This window comes from Salmo trutta, chromosome 12 (genome assembly GCF_901001165.1).
Source record: "Salmo trutta chromosome 12, fSalTru1.1, whole genome shotgun sequence".
Lineage (NCBI taxonomy): Eukaryota > Metazoa > Chordata > Actinopteri > Salmoniformes > Salmonidae > Salmo > Salmo trutta.
The window spans coordinates 13,767,745-13,782,480 of NC_042968.1; the positions used below are offsets into that span (position 1 = coordinate 13,767,745).

Genomic DNA, 14,736 nt, shown 5'->3' on the forward strand with positions numbered 1-14,736 from the left:
GTTGCCAGTTTGTTTTGTTTGTCAAGCCTACCAGCTTTTTCCCCCTTGCTCCTGTCTGTTTCTGTACATGTAGGTTGAATTAAAGTGACCATGCATAGATAATAAACAGAGAGTAGCAGCAGCGTGAAAGAGGGGTATGGGTAGCCCTTTGATTAGCTGTTCAGGAGTTTTAAGGCTTGGGGATAGAAGCTGTTAAGAGGCCTTTTGGACCTAGACTTGGCACTCCAGAGGGCATAGCGTGATTTCTTATAAGCTTCCAGGTTAGTGTCCCGCTCCTTGAAAGCGACAGCTCTACCCTTTAGCTCACTGAAGTGGTGTACTCCTCAATGCCATCAGAAGATTCCCGAACATATTCCAGTCTGTGCTAGCAAAACAGTCCTGTACAACACATCATCTGCTTCATCTGACCACTTCCACGTTGACTGAGTCACTGGTGCTTCCTGCTTTCGTTTTTGTTTGTACGCAGGAATCAGGAGGATAGAATTATGGTCAGATTTTCCAAATGGAGGGCGGGGGAGAGCTTTGTTTGCATCTCTGTGTGTGGAGTAAAGGTGGTCTAGAGTTTTTTTTCCCTCTGGTTGCACATTTAACATGCTGGTAGAAATTAGGTAAAATGGATTTGAGTTTCCCTGCATTAAAGTCCCAGGCCACTAGGAGTACCGCCTCTGGATGAGCGTTTTCCTGTTTGCTTATGGCCGTATACAGCTCATTGAGTGCGGTCTTAGTGTCAGCATCAGTTAGTGGTGGTATGTAGACAGCTACGAAAAATACAGATGAAAACTCTTGGTAAATAGTGTGGTCTATAGCTCATCATGAGATACTCTACCTCAGGTGAGCAAAACCTTGAGACTTCCTTAGATTTCATGCACCAGCTGTTGTTTACAAAAATACATAGACCGCCACCCCTTGTCTTACCAGAGGCTGCTGTTCTATCCTGCCGAATAAGCTTAAAACCCACCAGCTGTATGTTACTCATGTCGTCGTTCAGCCACGAGTCGGTGAAACATAAGATACTACAGTTTTTAATGTCCCATTGGTAGGATATACATGATTGTAGTTCATCTATTTTATCATCAATTGATTGTACGTTGGCTACTAGGACCGATGGTAAAGGTAGATTACCCTCTCGGCGACGGATCCTAACAAGGCACCCGGATCTTCATCCACAATACCTCCGTCTCTTTCTCCTGTGAATGACGGGGATGAGGGCCTTGTCGGGCGTCTGTAGTAAATCTTTCCCATCTGACTCGTTGAAGAAAAACTATACCTCCAGTACGGGGTGAGTAATCGCTGTCCTGATATCTAGAAGCTCTTTTCGGTCATAAGACACGGTGGCAGAAACATTACGTACAAAATAACTTACAAATAACGTGAAAAAACATTCACTATAGCACAATTTGTTACGGGATCGTAAAACAACAGCCATCTCGTTCGGCACCGTTATTATTGCTTACTGTTTACAGTCATACAACCAGTTTCAGGTTGTAAAGTGCAATCTCACCCCATCCTACCAGGCTCAGTTTGAGCAGGTATCTCCTGACATTGATGTTGAAGACACGGACCAGCAACAGGTAAAGGTGGAAGCCTTCGATTGCTGTCCATGTGAAGGTGGCCAGTAGAGAGTAATGCAGAAGGTCAGCAACATAGATACATGGCCCAGAGGAGGATAATGCTGCTACCTGCTGGCTGGGCAGGAAGTGCAGGTTGAGGAGGATCAGGGCCAGACAGGTTGATATGCACCTTCAGGGAGATGTCTGTGCATGTACCTCTGAACAACTAAATAGAGAGAGAGTATGGTGAAAACAAGGTCCGTTGCTTTAAAAATGTAATTTAAATCGTCTCCCTTCAGTTCATGTACATCTTGGTGTCACTGTCTGATGACGTCAAACATATGACAAACCAGGGGTTCCTGTGAGGAGCTGACCATGACGCCCAGAGTGCGACATACCTTTGAGTGGCGCACAGAAAGATTGTGACCACCAGGAAGAACAGAGACAGACTGCAGCCAATCAGAGTGGGTCAGCTTAGGATCTCCTGATCGCTTTCAGAGATGGAGGGAGACACCTAAACTCAGAAAAATACAACTAATGCTAAAGTGTATCTTAGTAGATGGGTATACTTCACTGACTTTTGTTTTTATTCTCTTCCATTTAAGAAGAGTGCTTATGCTGTGATAAGGAAACGAAGGAAGCGCTGTGGTAGTTGTAAAGTAGTCTACCATCAGTACAGCAAAATATGTGAGGTGATCACATGAGCACACAACACGGCCCTCGTCTCTCTTCCACTCTCTTCCACTCTCTTCCACTCTGTGGTGCAGCCATCCTGGTAGAACTCTAAACATTAATTTGTACATAGGAAACACAGTCATGTGATATCACATGAATTGATACCTTAAGGGTATAAACAGTTTCATAATTGACGGTAGTGTTGGCCACATGGTCACTGTCTGATGTTACCTAGGTAAAAGGGATGATAAAAAAATATATATTTATTTAACCTTTATTTAACTAGGCAAGTCAGTTAAGAACAAATTCTTATTTACAATGACGGTCTACCAGGGAACAATGGGTTAACTGCCTTGTTCAGGGGCAGAAGGACAGATTTTTACCCTGTCAGCTCGGGAATTTGATCTAACCACTCTAACCACTAGGCTATCTGCCGCCCCGATCAGGCACAGAGTTCACTATTTCATCCCAATCTCAAATCATCCCCCCGCCCCAAATGTCATACCTCAAATATTATATTAGTATTTACATTCAAATGATATACAGTTGAAGTCGGAAGTTTACAAACACCTTAGCCAAATACATTTAAACTCAGTTTTTCACAATTTCTGACATTTAATCCTAGTAAAGATTCCCTGTCTTAGGTCAGTTAGGATCACCACTTTATTTTAAGAATGTGAAATGTCAGAATAATAGTAGAAAGAATGATTTATTTCAGCTATTATTTCTTTCATCACATTGCCAGTGGGTCAGAAGTTTACATACACTCAATTAGTATTTGGTAGCATTGCCTTTAAATTGTTTAACTTGGGTCAAACGTTTCGGGTAGCCTTCCACATGCTTCCCACAATATGTTGGGTGAATTTTGGCCCAAGCTTTAACTTCCTGACTGATGTCTTGAGATGTTGCTTCAATATATCCACATCATTTTCCTTCCTCATGATGCCATTTATTTTGTGAAGTGCACCAGTCCCTCCGCAAGCAAAGCACCCCTACAACATGATGCTGCCACCCCCGTGCTTCACGGTTGGGATGGTGTTCTTCGGCTTGCAAGCCTCCCCCTTTTTCCTCCAAACATAACAATGGTCATTATGGCCAAACAGTTCTATTTTGGTTTCATCAGACCAGAGGACATTTCTCCAAAAAGTACGATCTTTGTCCCCATGTGCAGTTACAAACCGTAGTCTGGCTTTTTTAAGGCGGTTTTGGAGCAGTGGCTTCTTCCTTGCTGAGCGGCCTTTCAGGTTATGTCGATATAGGACTTGTTTTACTGTGGATATAGATACTTTTGTACCTCTTTCCTCCAGCATCTTCACAAGGTCCTTTGCTGTTGTTCTGGGATTGAATTGCACTTTTCGCACCAAAGTACGTTCATCTCTAAGAGACAGAACGCGTCTCCTTCCTGAGCGGTATGATGGCTACGTGGTGCCATGGTATTTATACTTGCGTACTATTGCTTGTACAGATGAACGTAGTACCTTCAGGCTTTTGGAAATTGCTCCCAAGGATAAACCAGACTTGTGGAGGTCTGCAATTGTTTTTCTGAGGTCTTGGCTGATTTATTTTGATTTTCCCATGATTTTCCCAAAGAGGCACTGAGTTTGAAAGTACGCCTTGAAATACATCCACAGGTACACCTCCATTTGACTCAAATTATGTCAATTAGCCTAACAGAAGCTTCTAAAGCCATGACATCATTTTCTGGAATTTTCCAAGCTGTTTAAAGGCACAGTCATCTTAGTGCATGTAAACTTATGACCCACTGGAATTGTGATACAGTGAATTATAAGTGAAATAATCTGTCTATAAACAATTGTTGGAAAAATGACTTGTGTCATGCACAAAGTAGATGTCCTAACCGACTTGCCAAAACTATAGTTTGTTAACAAGACATTTGTGGAGTGGTTGAAAAACAAGTTTTAATGACTCCAACCTAAGTGTATGTAACCTTCTGACTTCAACTGTATTTGCATGTGACGCGGTTCGCAGGTTTAAAGTTTATTGAGATTAATCTTGTCATGGAGGCCGAGCTGAGCGCTTTCCGCTAGATGAGCCAGCCGCAAAGTCAAATTGGCTATATCGTAAAATGTTTTATAAAAACAAATTTAAGGTTAGGGTTAGGCATACGGTTAGCAGTGTGGTTAAGGTTCGAGTTAAGATTAGGGAGGTTTAAAGTCAGATTTTATAACTTTGTGTGGCTAAGGCAGCTAGTGACCACTCAGCAGAACTGCCTCCAGGACAACATTCATCCCATTCCCAATAAATACCAAACTGCACGTGGTTTACAGAAAACTGTAACTAAACTTCCTCAAGCATTTTATTGCGGGTCACTGTCATCTTACCGCTTCTCGAGTGGCAGATATACTAAGCCCAGTAAAGTTGCCCTCGGCCCTGAATATGTGGGCCACAAGCCTCTCAACAATGACTGAAGTCGTCTCATTCAAAGCTGTGTTTTCAAGAATCCTTTCTAGTTTCTCCACAGATCTGTAAGGAAAGCACAGACAAACATAATACATATTCTTTGAGGTTTGGCAAACGTACAGATGTCAATACCAGATTTGGAGTGTATAAAATGTATGAGATATATAATCTATATTATCTTGCAAAATAATTTGATGCATACTTAAAAATAGTGCCGAGGTTCTCCAACTTAAAACGCTTGACAACTTCCATCCAGCATCTTGCACCATCCACATCGACTACAGACGGAACATAAGACAGAACTGTACAAACAAACAATACGATTCATGAAAAATCTGAGTTCATTATATTTGTTTAAAATAAAATGTACATTTGATGCAAAATCAGGAAATCAAAGTGATAAAACTAGGCAACAGAATATCCGTAACATAATAATAAAGTTCATACAATTTAACTTTTTAAGTCAGCCGGTTAACTCATATTTGTAAGCTACCTTGAGTGTAGTTGGAGCACGAATAGTTTTTGTCCTTCGTTCATAGAGAGACCTCCTGTGAGCAGAACCATGATGTAGAAAAACCTGGACTTCATCCTGTGTGAGTAAAAGTCAAACACGAGGTGCAAAGACATCCCCTACTCTTTTATTCTGACTATTTATCTGATATCACATACTGGTTGAATCAATCTTCCAGGTGTTGCAATGCCCAAATATTCTAACTCAACGTCACACTGTCTCTGTATTGCACCAATAGAGTAGCCAATGTGTTCAAGACCTATACTTGAATCCAGTGAAAATGGTCAGTCACAAAATATTTGTTTGCCTTTAATTCAGAAACAATCAATTTTAATAAAACCAAATTCAATCTCATCACCTATGCATCTTTCACGTGAACTTACAGTAAATGGCCCTAAAGCACAGTAAGAGAAAATGCTGCTATAATTTTGTAAATAACCCATCTTCTCACTTACCTGTCACCACTGAATACTGGTTGTAAATCCTAAAATTGAATAAAATTAATGCAATTATGATTATTGTCGCGATACATCTTTGGGTGTAGTAATAACCATGTGTCTCAAAGTCAAAGTAGAACTTATCTATCAACCTGGGAAGTCAGGGTTCAGGGTAAAAGTCTTGAAATATTATTAGAACAGAACGTGGGTCCTAACGACAGCACTCAAAGAAGTGCAGAGGAAGAATAGAGTTTTTATGCATTCTAAGGAAGTGATGTGTGAGCAAATAGAATCACAGAGGAAGTAGATACAGTATATGACAGATACTGTGTTACACAGTTTGACTGTGTTGTTTCAACTTATACCCTTGCTGTACACTTACCTGCGCATTGACATTCTTTCATCACTGTCATGTGGTCTATGACAAACTTAAATGCCAAACAAACTTAAACAAAGGTTGTTTGTTCTAGCTGCTGGTTTAGCACTATTATAGGAGGTCCGTCATAATAGTAAACACCGCCCTAGAAAAGGTGTTTTATTTGGACTGAGCTTCCACAGCCAGTAGTGATTAGAGGACTCTGGCTGGCTAAACCACTGCGGAGATATTATATTTTTCCAAGAAAAATCCTCTTTCCCCGGCCTTTCACTTTATTGAGGCTCAATACAAAATCCTGTAATGCGTTTTGGTTCGCATTGCTCATTGCATAAGGCTTTGGCTGACTTGTAAGTGTGAATGTTCACTTAGGAGCGGCAGGAAGAAAAGAAAACATTTTCTGATTATTCATTTGATCATCGCTATCATCACCATCGCAACCATAGTCTTCATTTTACACTGGTAACCGACCTCTCCAATGGATCACAGTCTACCTATGACACAAGACAGCCATGCCTATGATGCCGAGCCATCGTTCATGGCGACTACAGGTCACATCTGACTGAGAGTCAATGCCAGTAGAGGGCGCCCAGAGATAACCAAATCTCTCTCAACTCTACTGAAGCCGTTTCAAAATAGAGTTACATGGCCCGTATTTATCAAGTGTCTAGTAAGAGTGCTGATCTAGCATCAGGTGGACTCTGTCCATCATAATCTCATTCATTATGACTTAAAAGGCTAAACTGAACCTCTATCAGCACTCCTGCTCTGAGAGGCGTAATAAATACGGGCCCCATTAGTGACAAACACGGGTCCTAGTCCTACCCAGTAGCCATACATACCCAGGGTACAGCTGTGGCCATTCATTCTACATACATTCCAGCCACATCTTTGTTTTGTCACTTAGTCCACTCTGGGACACTGCTTTATCAATCAGCATGTTTAGCGGCTGGCTGGACACATGGGACGGGAGGCCACGTTCTCAGGTGGTGGTGCACATGCACACCACAGACACAGAGGTCCCTGCTCTGCTCATGTTTAAAATGACTAAGCTACTATGTTATTGCAAGCAATAACATATGTAGCTACATCAGTAGCGTACTGCAGTTTTGCAGGGGCCCCTGCTAGGTATACGTTTTTTGGGGGGGAAACGGCTATCTTCCTACAATTCTACACATTTTGCCATGGAGTAAAGAGAAAAATGTACCGTTTTAAAGCTAATCTCATGCTATTTTACACATTTTGCAATGAGGTTGAGAGAATTTAGCATTTTTAAAGCTAATTTCCTGTAATTATACACATATTTCCACTGGGCAGAGAGAATGCAGGATGTGTGGTGCGCCAGTGGGCTACATCCCGTGCATCAAATGTGATGACACTGCCTGTGTACTCTGTGGTGAGACTGAGGCAATATCCAATAAAGTTGAACTTCCTGTTATTAGGCAGGTGGGGATATAACCAGAATGTGCCTCCTTTGTTGGAAAGCAGCCTTACTCGTGGAGAGGAGGTATTGGGCTGCTTACTGAGGTATGAATCCACTTTCGTTGGAGAGGACTGCTCCATTGACCCTACAGAGATGTCTGTCCCCAGCTGCCATTAGGCAGGAGTCAGGACAGGACTTAGGTTAGTCAAAGGAGTTGGCTGAATGTGACAGAACTATTCAGAGGCCTGCTATACACATACCTGTCTCTGTCCAGCTGTTGGCACACATTTCCTCTGCAACTGGCTTGTTGTTGACAACCATGAGTGCTCTGCCTGGCTGCTGCTAGTCCCTTCCTGAGGCATTCAATTTTGGTCTAGACTATGAATAGTATATTTAATAATAGAGGGACCAAAAAAAGTCATAAAGTAGGCCTACTAAGGCGTTATCTCGTTCACCATGACACTTATGCCAATGGTCAATTAGCCTAGGGAGGTGAATTGAAGTTTTAGAGCTACCAGGCAGTAGGCCTACAGTATAATTATTTTTGGGGCTAGGCTATTTGTTATTTCCAACTATGAAGATGAATGAATTCAGCCAATAACAATATATATATATAAAAAAACGTTTTGTGAAACCTCTAAAAACGTAAATGCCATCAAAATACTAATCCGTAGCATATACGAGCTCAATAGTGTCCAAGGGGGTGGGGGGCTACATCCGCTAACGGGGTGGGGGGGCTACATCCGATAGCTGGAGGAACGACTTTGACCGCGACGCACAAGGTACAGAGTCACTGGTGAAGCAGCCAGTCCAGCTTCGAGCTGCCCCGCTCCATAAATCGAATTTAAATCCACCCTGGTGGTGGACAGAGTCCAGGAAAACTGGAAGAAAATGTGGATTTTAACGGGCAGAGAACCATCATATTAAATCTTCACAAGAGTCGCCGCAATTCAGCGCTAGATTTGCACGAGTGTTGGACATCTGCAGCCGACTTCAACTTCTTTGTCAGGTTCCTTAAATAATTGTCAACAAACTTGGACCCGATATTTAACCTTCAACCGTCTTCCGTTGCTCTGGGCTCATCCGCACATTTGCAAGATGAATTCGTTTATTCTGTCAACATTACGCGTGTTATACACGGCAGTTCAGTAAATGACTGACATATTAAGATTAAAGTCACTATGCGTGCTTTGTGAGCTGGCTTCTGTGCAGTGACACCAACATGTCACTTAACATAAAGCGGGTTGTTAGGACATTATTTTCTATCCGCACGTCCTGATATGGAATTGTGAGTAAAATTGGGACACGCCCGCAAGCAATAATAGGCTACCCAAGCTTTTTAGAAATCCTGGCAACAGTGCAATACTTCTCTGATCCCCCTCCTGGGATTGTGGTCTATTCAAACAGAACTGTTGAGAAGACTTGTAGTGTGGCAATCAAAAGGACATCCTTTCGAACACCTCTGGCAACTCGAGTGAACCTTGTTTTCTGGAAGCGATACTGGCGGAGTTGATGACTGTCACTGTCTTTATTGGTGACCTCGCCATAGCATATGTAATATTTGTTCCTCTTAAAATTTACAGTATTTCAGAGGGACTCCTTGGAAGGTGACCAACAAACTATTCTTAACAACTTGAAGCGCGTTTTTGTACCCAGTGGCACAGTGGACACTTGGACAAGGTATCAATTTCCTTGTCCGGGGTTTAGGCAAGCCAAGAGTAGGCTATGGCATCCTCATGGGAAAAGTGGATTTGGTTACTCTGGAGACGGACTTTAGTTCCCTCTCTCCTCGTGCTTTGGGTCACCTGTCTCGGGACACACGGAGGAGAGGATGAAGCGTTTAATGCAGAGGTAATTGGATCATCTTCCCTGAAACTGTCAATGTTCAGAAAGTTCCCTGTGTTACAACAATGCTGTAGTGTTTATACAAAAACTAGTTTTAATGTATCATAATATGCTGCAAAACACATACAAATGATTTTAAAAAAGCTCTCACCAAATCCCAGTTAACTTTTGCTGACATTGCTATTTGAATAGAGATGGTCGAGCATAACCTTGACAACCATGAGCTCAAAATAACAATTGGTCCAAAATAACAATTATGTGTTATTTCCTGCAAGAAAACCAAAATATTTGTTTGGTCAAGTTTGTTCCAGTCTTGAAACAAAAAAAAAGTTTAAAAAAAAGTCAGATCACTATTATAAATGTTGCTTATTCACAAGGCATTCTTCTGTGCAAATTGGGCACTTTTACACACACATTTTGAACTTAATGACCCAGCTCATTCTGTCTGAGGAACTCAATCCAGCACACCAAGCTGCATATCCTGCTCATGACTAGCTGTTCCAATATTAACAGGACTATCCCCTGTGCGCCGCCAGCAGGGTCCTCCTGGGCTGGAACCTCTCCCCAAAAAGGCTATGCTGCTAGCCAAACTACACAAATCTAACTCATTCACTGACACACTGACACACTCTTGCAGTCAGCACCATATGTGGAAAGCTGCTGTTCTTAGAGGATCTCTGGGTCAGGTTAAGTAATCCCACTGTTATAACCACATTCTGTATGCACATATCCATAGTATTGGTCCAGCACTTTACCTTCCCATGGGTAGGGTTGTTTTGCTTTCTTGAAATACTACAACAGAACCTGAAAAGATATCGGCATCACTGACAGAGCCATGCTCATCTCACTAGTTTCCCCATGCGTTGGACATACAGTATGAACCAACTGAATGATTAAATGTTGGGGGGGGGAATAGGCAAATGCTTTCACGGTTCATTTCCAGACCGTCACTCTTTCTGTCTTCAGCAGCGGGCAGTGCTGATTCCCAACCTGCTCCAGATAGGTGAGAGGGAGCCCAGATGTAGGCTAATGTTTGGGGCGGAGAGCTTAGCAACAAACGTGTGCCAGAGGGAATAAAATGTACCAACAGTTGTGTAGAGAAGAATATACCCCTCTAGTTTTCCTTTACAACACACCAACTGAATGTGGAGGGCCAGTTTCAATCCAGCGGAGCAGTACTGAATGTTTGTAATACCCTTTCTCCTTTGTTATTGTATAGGTCTGTGTTTTTGTGGACTTTGTCCCAGCTGCACCCACTTAACCATGCTGTGTTGACTTTAGTGCTTAGCCTCTCCCGTCAGGTCAAGGCTTAATGAAGGGGTCAGTTATGCACACGTTGTTTCCTTCTCTCTCGTGGGCCACTGCAGTTGAGGTCGGCTGTTGCGTTGTGACTCCAAAAAATGTTAAGCCACTTTGAAGTCATAGTATTAAAACGTACCCACGTGAGGTCGAGTCAGTCTGAACTACCGCAATCTGCCTGGACCCTTTGCCAGCACACGTGTATACACATTTCTCCCACCTGTGGGGCCTGTGGCAGATTTAACAGATATACCGTAGCACCTTTGTGCTCGCTGGAAGGTTCCGGTGCTGTGAGAGATCAGGAGTTGTTCTCCTGCATCATCATGGATGGGAAACGCTGTTTTTCTTTTTTTCCCAGACAGGCCAGATGAGGTCTACTTTTTTATTGTCCCAACTTTCACAATGGACTTACCACTGCCAAATACATCTCATTTTTTAAAATGTGATTTTATGTGACACTAGACTCTCAGAGCCCTAGTAACCGTGCCGATGGCGTTCTCACATGAAATGATGTGGCTGCCACCAGACCAGTGTGGCCGTGTTGTGGTGGCGCAGTGTGGGACTGGGTAAGTCTCTGGGGTGTTAGGCTGTGTGTGGTGAGGCCACAGTGGTTCACAGCCTCTCATTGTTGGCCTGGCTCTCAGTAGGACATACAGCTGATGTGAGAAAAGGAGACACACTGTTACAACAAGGTATATTACCAATATTATAATGTAATAATATCATTATAATACTATAATATGGCATATTTAGGAGAGACAATGTTAATGTAAGAAAACCCCATAAAGGTGTATAAAACATTCACATAATACATCATCCGCTAATGAATTTAGTACAGACTCTTAGATTGAAACACTGTGCTGAGGAAAATCCAATATTGTCATGAGTCAATTAGTCAATACTGATCACATCAGGGACGGGTCGGGCCAATGCGTGCCACTGCATTCTTACCTGAGTTTTGGTTGAGTGCACTCTGAGTGAGCCAGATTTGTGACTGACTCGACTGAAGGATTACGATGAGGAATGAGGCTCATACACAGGTTGTTACTGCTGACCTGGCAGCCATTGTTTAGCAGACAAAAAGACCAGGGGGGCCTTTCTTGTCCCAACATGCCACATCCTGGCTGAGTATTAGCATTGTAGTGTTTAGGTGGTAATGGGGTCTTTAATTGTAGTCAGGGAGACCTGTTGACTGAGGGATTGTTTGAAGAAAAATAAATTCTGGGGCGGGGTAGAGACTGACAAGAACAGCCTGTTAGTCAACGCCTTTCTGCCAACGTCTGTCCTCAAGGTGTGGGTTGGTGTTCACCTGAGAATTTCAAGCTTTGTGTGTGTCTTCGCTGAACTGTTACACTTAGCCTATAGCTGATATTCTCTCGCCATTCAATTCAATATAAAGTGATTCATCGGCATTCAGGAATAATATGCATATGAGCTCAGCTGAGATCTGTCTTGAATGGATTCCCTCCTTTTGCATTTTTTTACTGAACTTCTCACTGACGCTATGGTCATCAGCTCCCTCCCTGCGCCTACAGCTTGACCTATCAGAAGAGGCTGGACTCCTACACTCTCTGATGAACAGACATGGAGTGGGAGTGTTTGAGAGCGATAAATGATAGAGAGGGAGAGAAAGAAAGCGTGAACTCGACGGCTTGCTCAGCTGTACTGCATGTGATGGGTAAGGGTGACAGCTGTTTTCCAAACGGGACACAAACAGAGGAGAGACATTGAGGCCTGCAGGACTCCCAGGCAGCTGAGGAGCAACAATGAGAGCTCTTGTCTGGAGAGGACTGTTTCAGAGTGAAAAGGGGGAGCGAGAGGGAGAAAGAGAGACCGGCATAGAGAAGAGGTGGAGAGGGGGGGAGGGGCTAGGGTTTATTAAGTCTGCAGAACACAGGAGGCCGACTATATTGCTTCCTGAAACCCTATCTTTATCCCCAGTTTAACCCTTAACGTTGGCAGAGCCAGCCTCACTCTATTTCTGCTTATCCATGGAATCTGCAGCATGCCTGCTCTCTGTATTCCAACCAGTTCCTTTGTGTTCCCTTGAGGTTGTCCGTCGCCATGGGCACAGCGAGCTTTCATCGCCATGGCGAGAGGTAGTGAGTAGCGATGAGAACGGGAAACGCCATTAACCTCTAGTGGTGACTGTCTTCCCTCCGGATCTCTCTCTCTCAGTTTTTTCTCTCTCTGGATCTCTGTCTCTCTCTCTTTCTTTCTCTCTATCTCTGTTTCCATCTCTGTTTCCATCTCTCTCTCTCTCTCTCTCTTTCTTCTCTCACTTTCTCTCTGTCTCTCTCTCTGTCTGTTTCCATCTCTGTTTCTCTCTCTCTCACACAAGACACTCCCTTACAGAGGAGGACAGTGCCTGTGTGTGTTTTTTATTTCCTCCCCTTGTCTCTCTCTCCTTCATTTTAATTCTCTTTCTCTGCTGGAGGTTAGGACCAAAAGATGGCAGGCTACCAAGTCCAGGGAATAAAAGCATTCTCCATTTGTTAGTGTCTTGGCTGACATTGTGTGGGACACAGACACACACACACAACCACACGCACCGAGTGAGGATCGTTTTACAATTCCTTGTGAATTGCTGGATTCAGGGGGCCTTCGTTTTGGAGCTGAAGGAGCTGCTGACAGGGTGGCTGATTGGACTAAAGGAAGTCCAGCACTTCACTCCCCCCTGGAACCATAGCCTTGCTTTGTATTCATTACAGATGATTCTTAAAGGGTAGGGTACAGATTGAAGCATTTTACTTTTTAAAAGGGTGCTTTCATATATCTATAATGTAGTGTAGCCTATTTCTCTTGTTCCAACGCCCTTCAATAAATACTGCCCTGAACTATGCCAGAGAGAAAATAAACCAGGTTTTTGTGTATTTTACAAGCTGGGATAATATATTTTCCGTCTTGTGTGAACACACCCCTTCACCTCCTACACCCTCCAGAACCCCGGACTCAGATTGTGTGAACGGGCCCTTATCTGGAAGATAAGGTGGGTCCCACCTTACCCAACTATTAACCAGCCATTCTCCGCTTCCACCCATATCCAATGAAAATATAGGGGAAGTATCTGCCTGAATTTGTATGAAAGAGAGAGAGAAACATATAGAATGAGGGAAGCGAAAAGAGCCAGCCAGTAGGGGGTTGAGAATGTGACAGGAAAGAGAGAGGAAGTTGATATCAGAGAGAGAAGGAAGGGGAAGAAAGTAGGAGAGGCTGGAGAGAGTGCAGAGAAAGAGTGTCTCTCTTCAAGGCTCACAATGGCCAGTGTCTTCTATGGGAGGAGGTGTGTCTTTAAGAGTTTCTCAAGATGTCCATGGTTGCTTGTGTGACAGGGTCAGAGATTGTTCCTATTGTTGTGTAAATCATGTGGCCGCTTCGCACACTCAAGTCACACAAGGCAGGCTTACAAATATCAGAGGAGGGACATCAACAAAAGTGTGGCCATTCACATCTCCCTCCATGTGGCTTCTAAAGAGTTTTCTACCAGATGGAAGTGGTGCGGAATGATCCAAGGCAGAGAGATAAAACATCTCACTGGGTGTTCAATGGCTCTTTTGAAGAACAGGAAATGTGTGCCACGTGTTGCCCGCGTCTTTTTTTTCTTCAGCGAAAATGTTGACTTATTGCTTTTTCCTCACTGGTTCATGCGCTGGGATTTGCCGTCTCTCGGACGCAAAACTGCCGTCACCGAAATGGTGTCTCAGCACAGCTGTGTGTAATCAAACTCAGAGATGCATGAAGTTAACCCGCTGTGTTAACCCTGCTCTCAATCACTAGCCCTGTTATCGCCTCCACATTGGTTACAGCAGGCGCGGCGATGATTCAGCAACCACAGTATAGGGTTAATTGTGCTTATTACGGTACATGTGTGGGGGGTCTTCTTATGTAATTAGCACTAATTACATAATTAAAGAGCAGTAGCCTCCTATACGGTAGCGTGGGCTTCAGAGAAAAGCCAACCCCTCCTCTCCTTATCCTTCACCTCCCAGGCATATCCCATCAGCTGAGGGTTGAGGGGTGGTCGTTTTGGTGCGCCTGGTTAGTTCCCGATCGCTCTCTTTCACGATGGTGTAGCTGATAGAGTTCCTCGCCCACCCTGTTGAGTGTCTCCATCTGTAGATCTATCTGCCGTGACGCTCTGGCGCGGCCTGTGGTGGTATGATATATCCCTTTAACAGGTGGAACGGTCAATGTGAAGTCTG

At 43.5% G+C, this 14,736-nt stretch overlaps 1 protein-coding gene and 2 long non-coding RNA genes across 6 annotated transcripts in view; 1 reads left to right on the forward strand and 2 right to left on the reverse strand.

The window, feature by feature from the left end:
• Positions 1-1,006: 1,006 nt before the first annotated feature.
• On the reverse strand, positions 1,007-2,485 carry LOC115202957 (uncharacterized). Its single transcript, XR_003880094.1, has 2 exons — positions 1,949-2,485; positions 1,007-1,776 (listed from the first exon to the last, which is right to left on the reverse strand). It is a non-coding gene; the product is annotated as an uncharacterized LOC115202957 (long non-coding RNA).
• A 1,694-nt stretch (positions 2,486-4,179) lies between these two features.
• On the reverse strand, positions 4,180-5,907 carry LOC115202956 (uncharacterized). Of its 4 annotated transcripts, XR_003880093.1 has the most exons (5): positions 5,747-5,907; positions 5,613-5,641; positions 5,140-5,235; positions 4,849-4,948; positions 4,180-4,709 (listed from the first exon to the last, which is right to left on the reverse strand). It is a non-coding gene; the product is annotated as an uncharacterized LOC115202956 (long non-coding RNA). The 4 variants fall into 4 exon arrangements; XR_003880091.1 differs by having other exon boundaries at positions 5,140-5,641; XR_003880092.1 differs by having other exon boundaries at positions 5,613-5,907.
• A 2,251-nt stretch (positions 5,908-8,158) lies between these two features.
• Positions 8,159-14,736, forward strand: part of LOC115202958 (matrix metalloproteinase-15) — a 23,103-nt gene continuing 16,525 nt past the window's right edge. Inside the window, exon 1 of the mRNA XM_029767167.1 lies at positions 8,159-9,241. Coding sequence (XP_029623027.1) covers positions 9,116-9,241 — 126 coding nt within the window. The 5' untranslated portion in view covers positions 8,159-9,115. The remainder of the gene's footprint in view (positions 9,242-14,736) is intronic.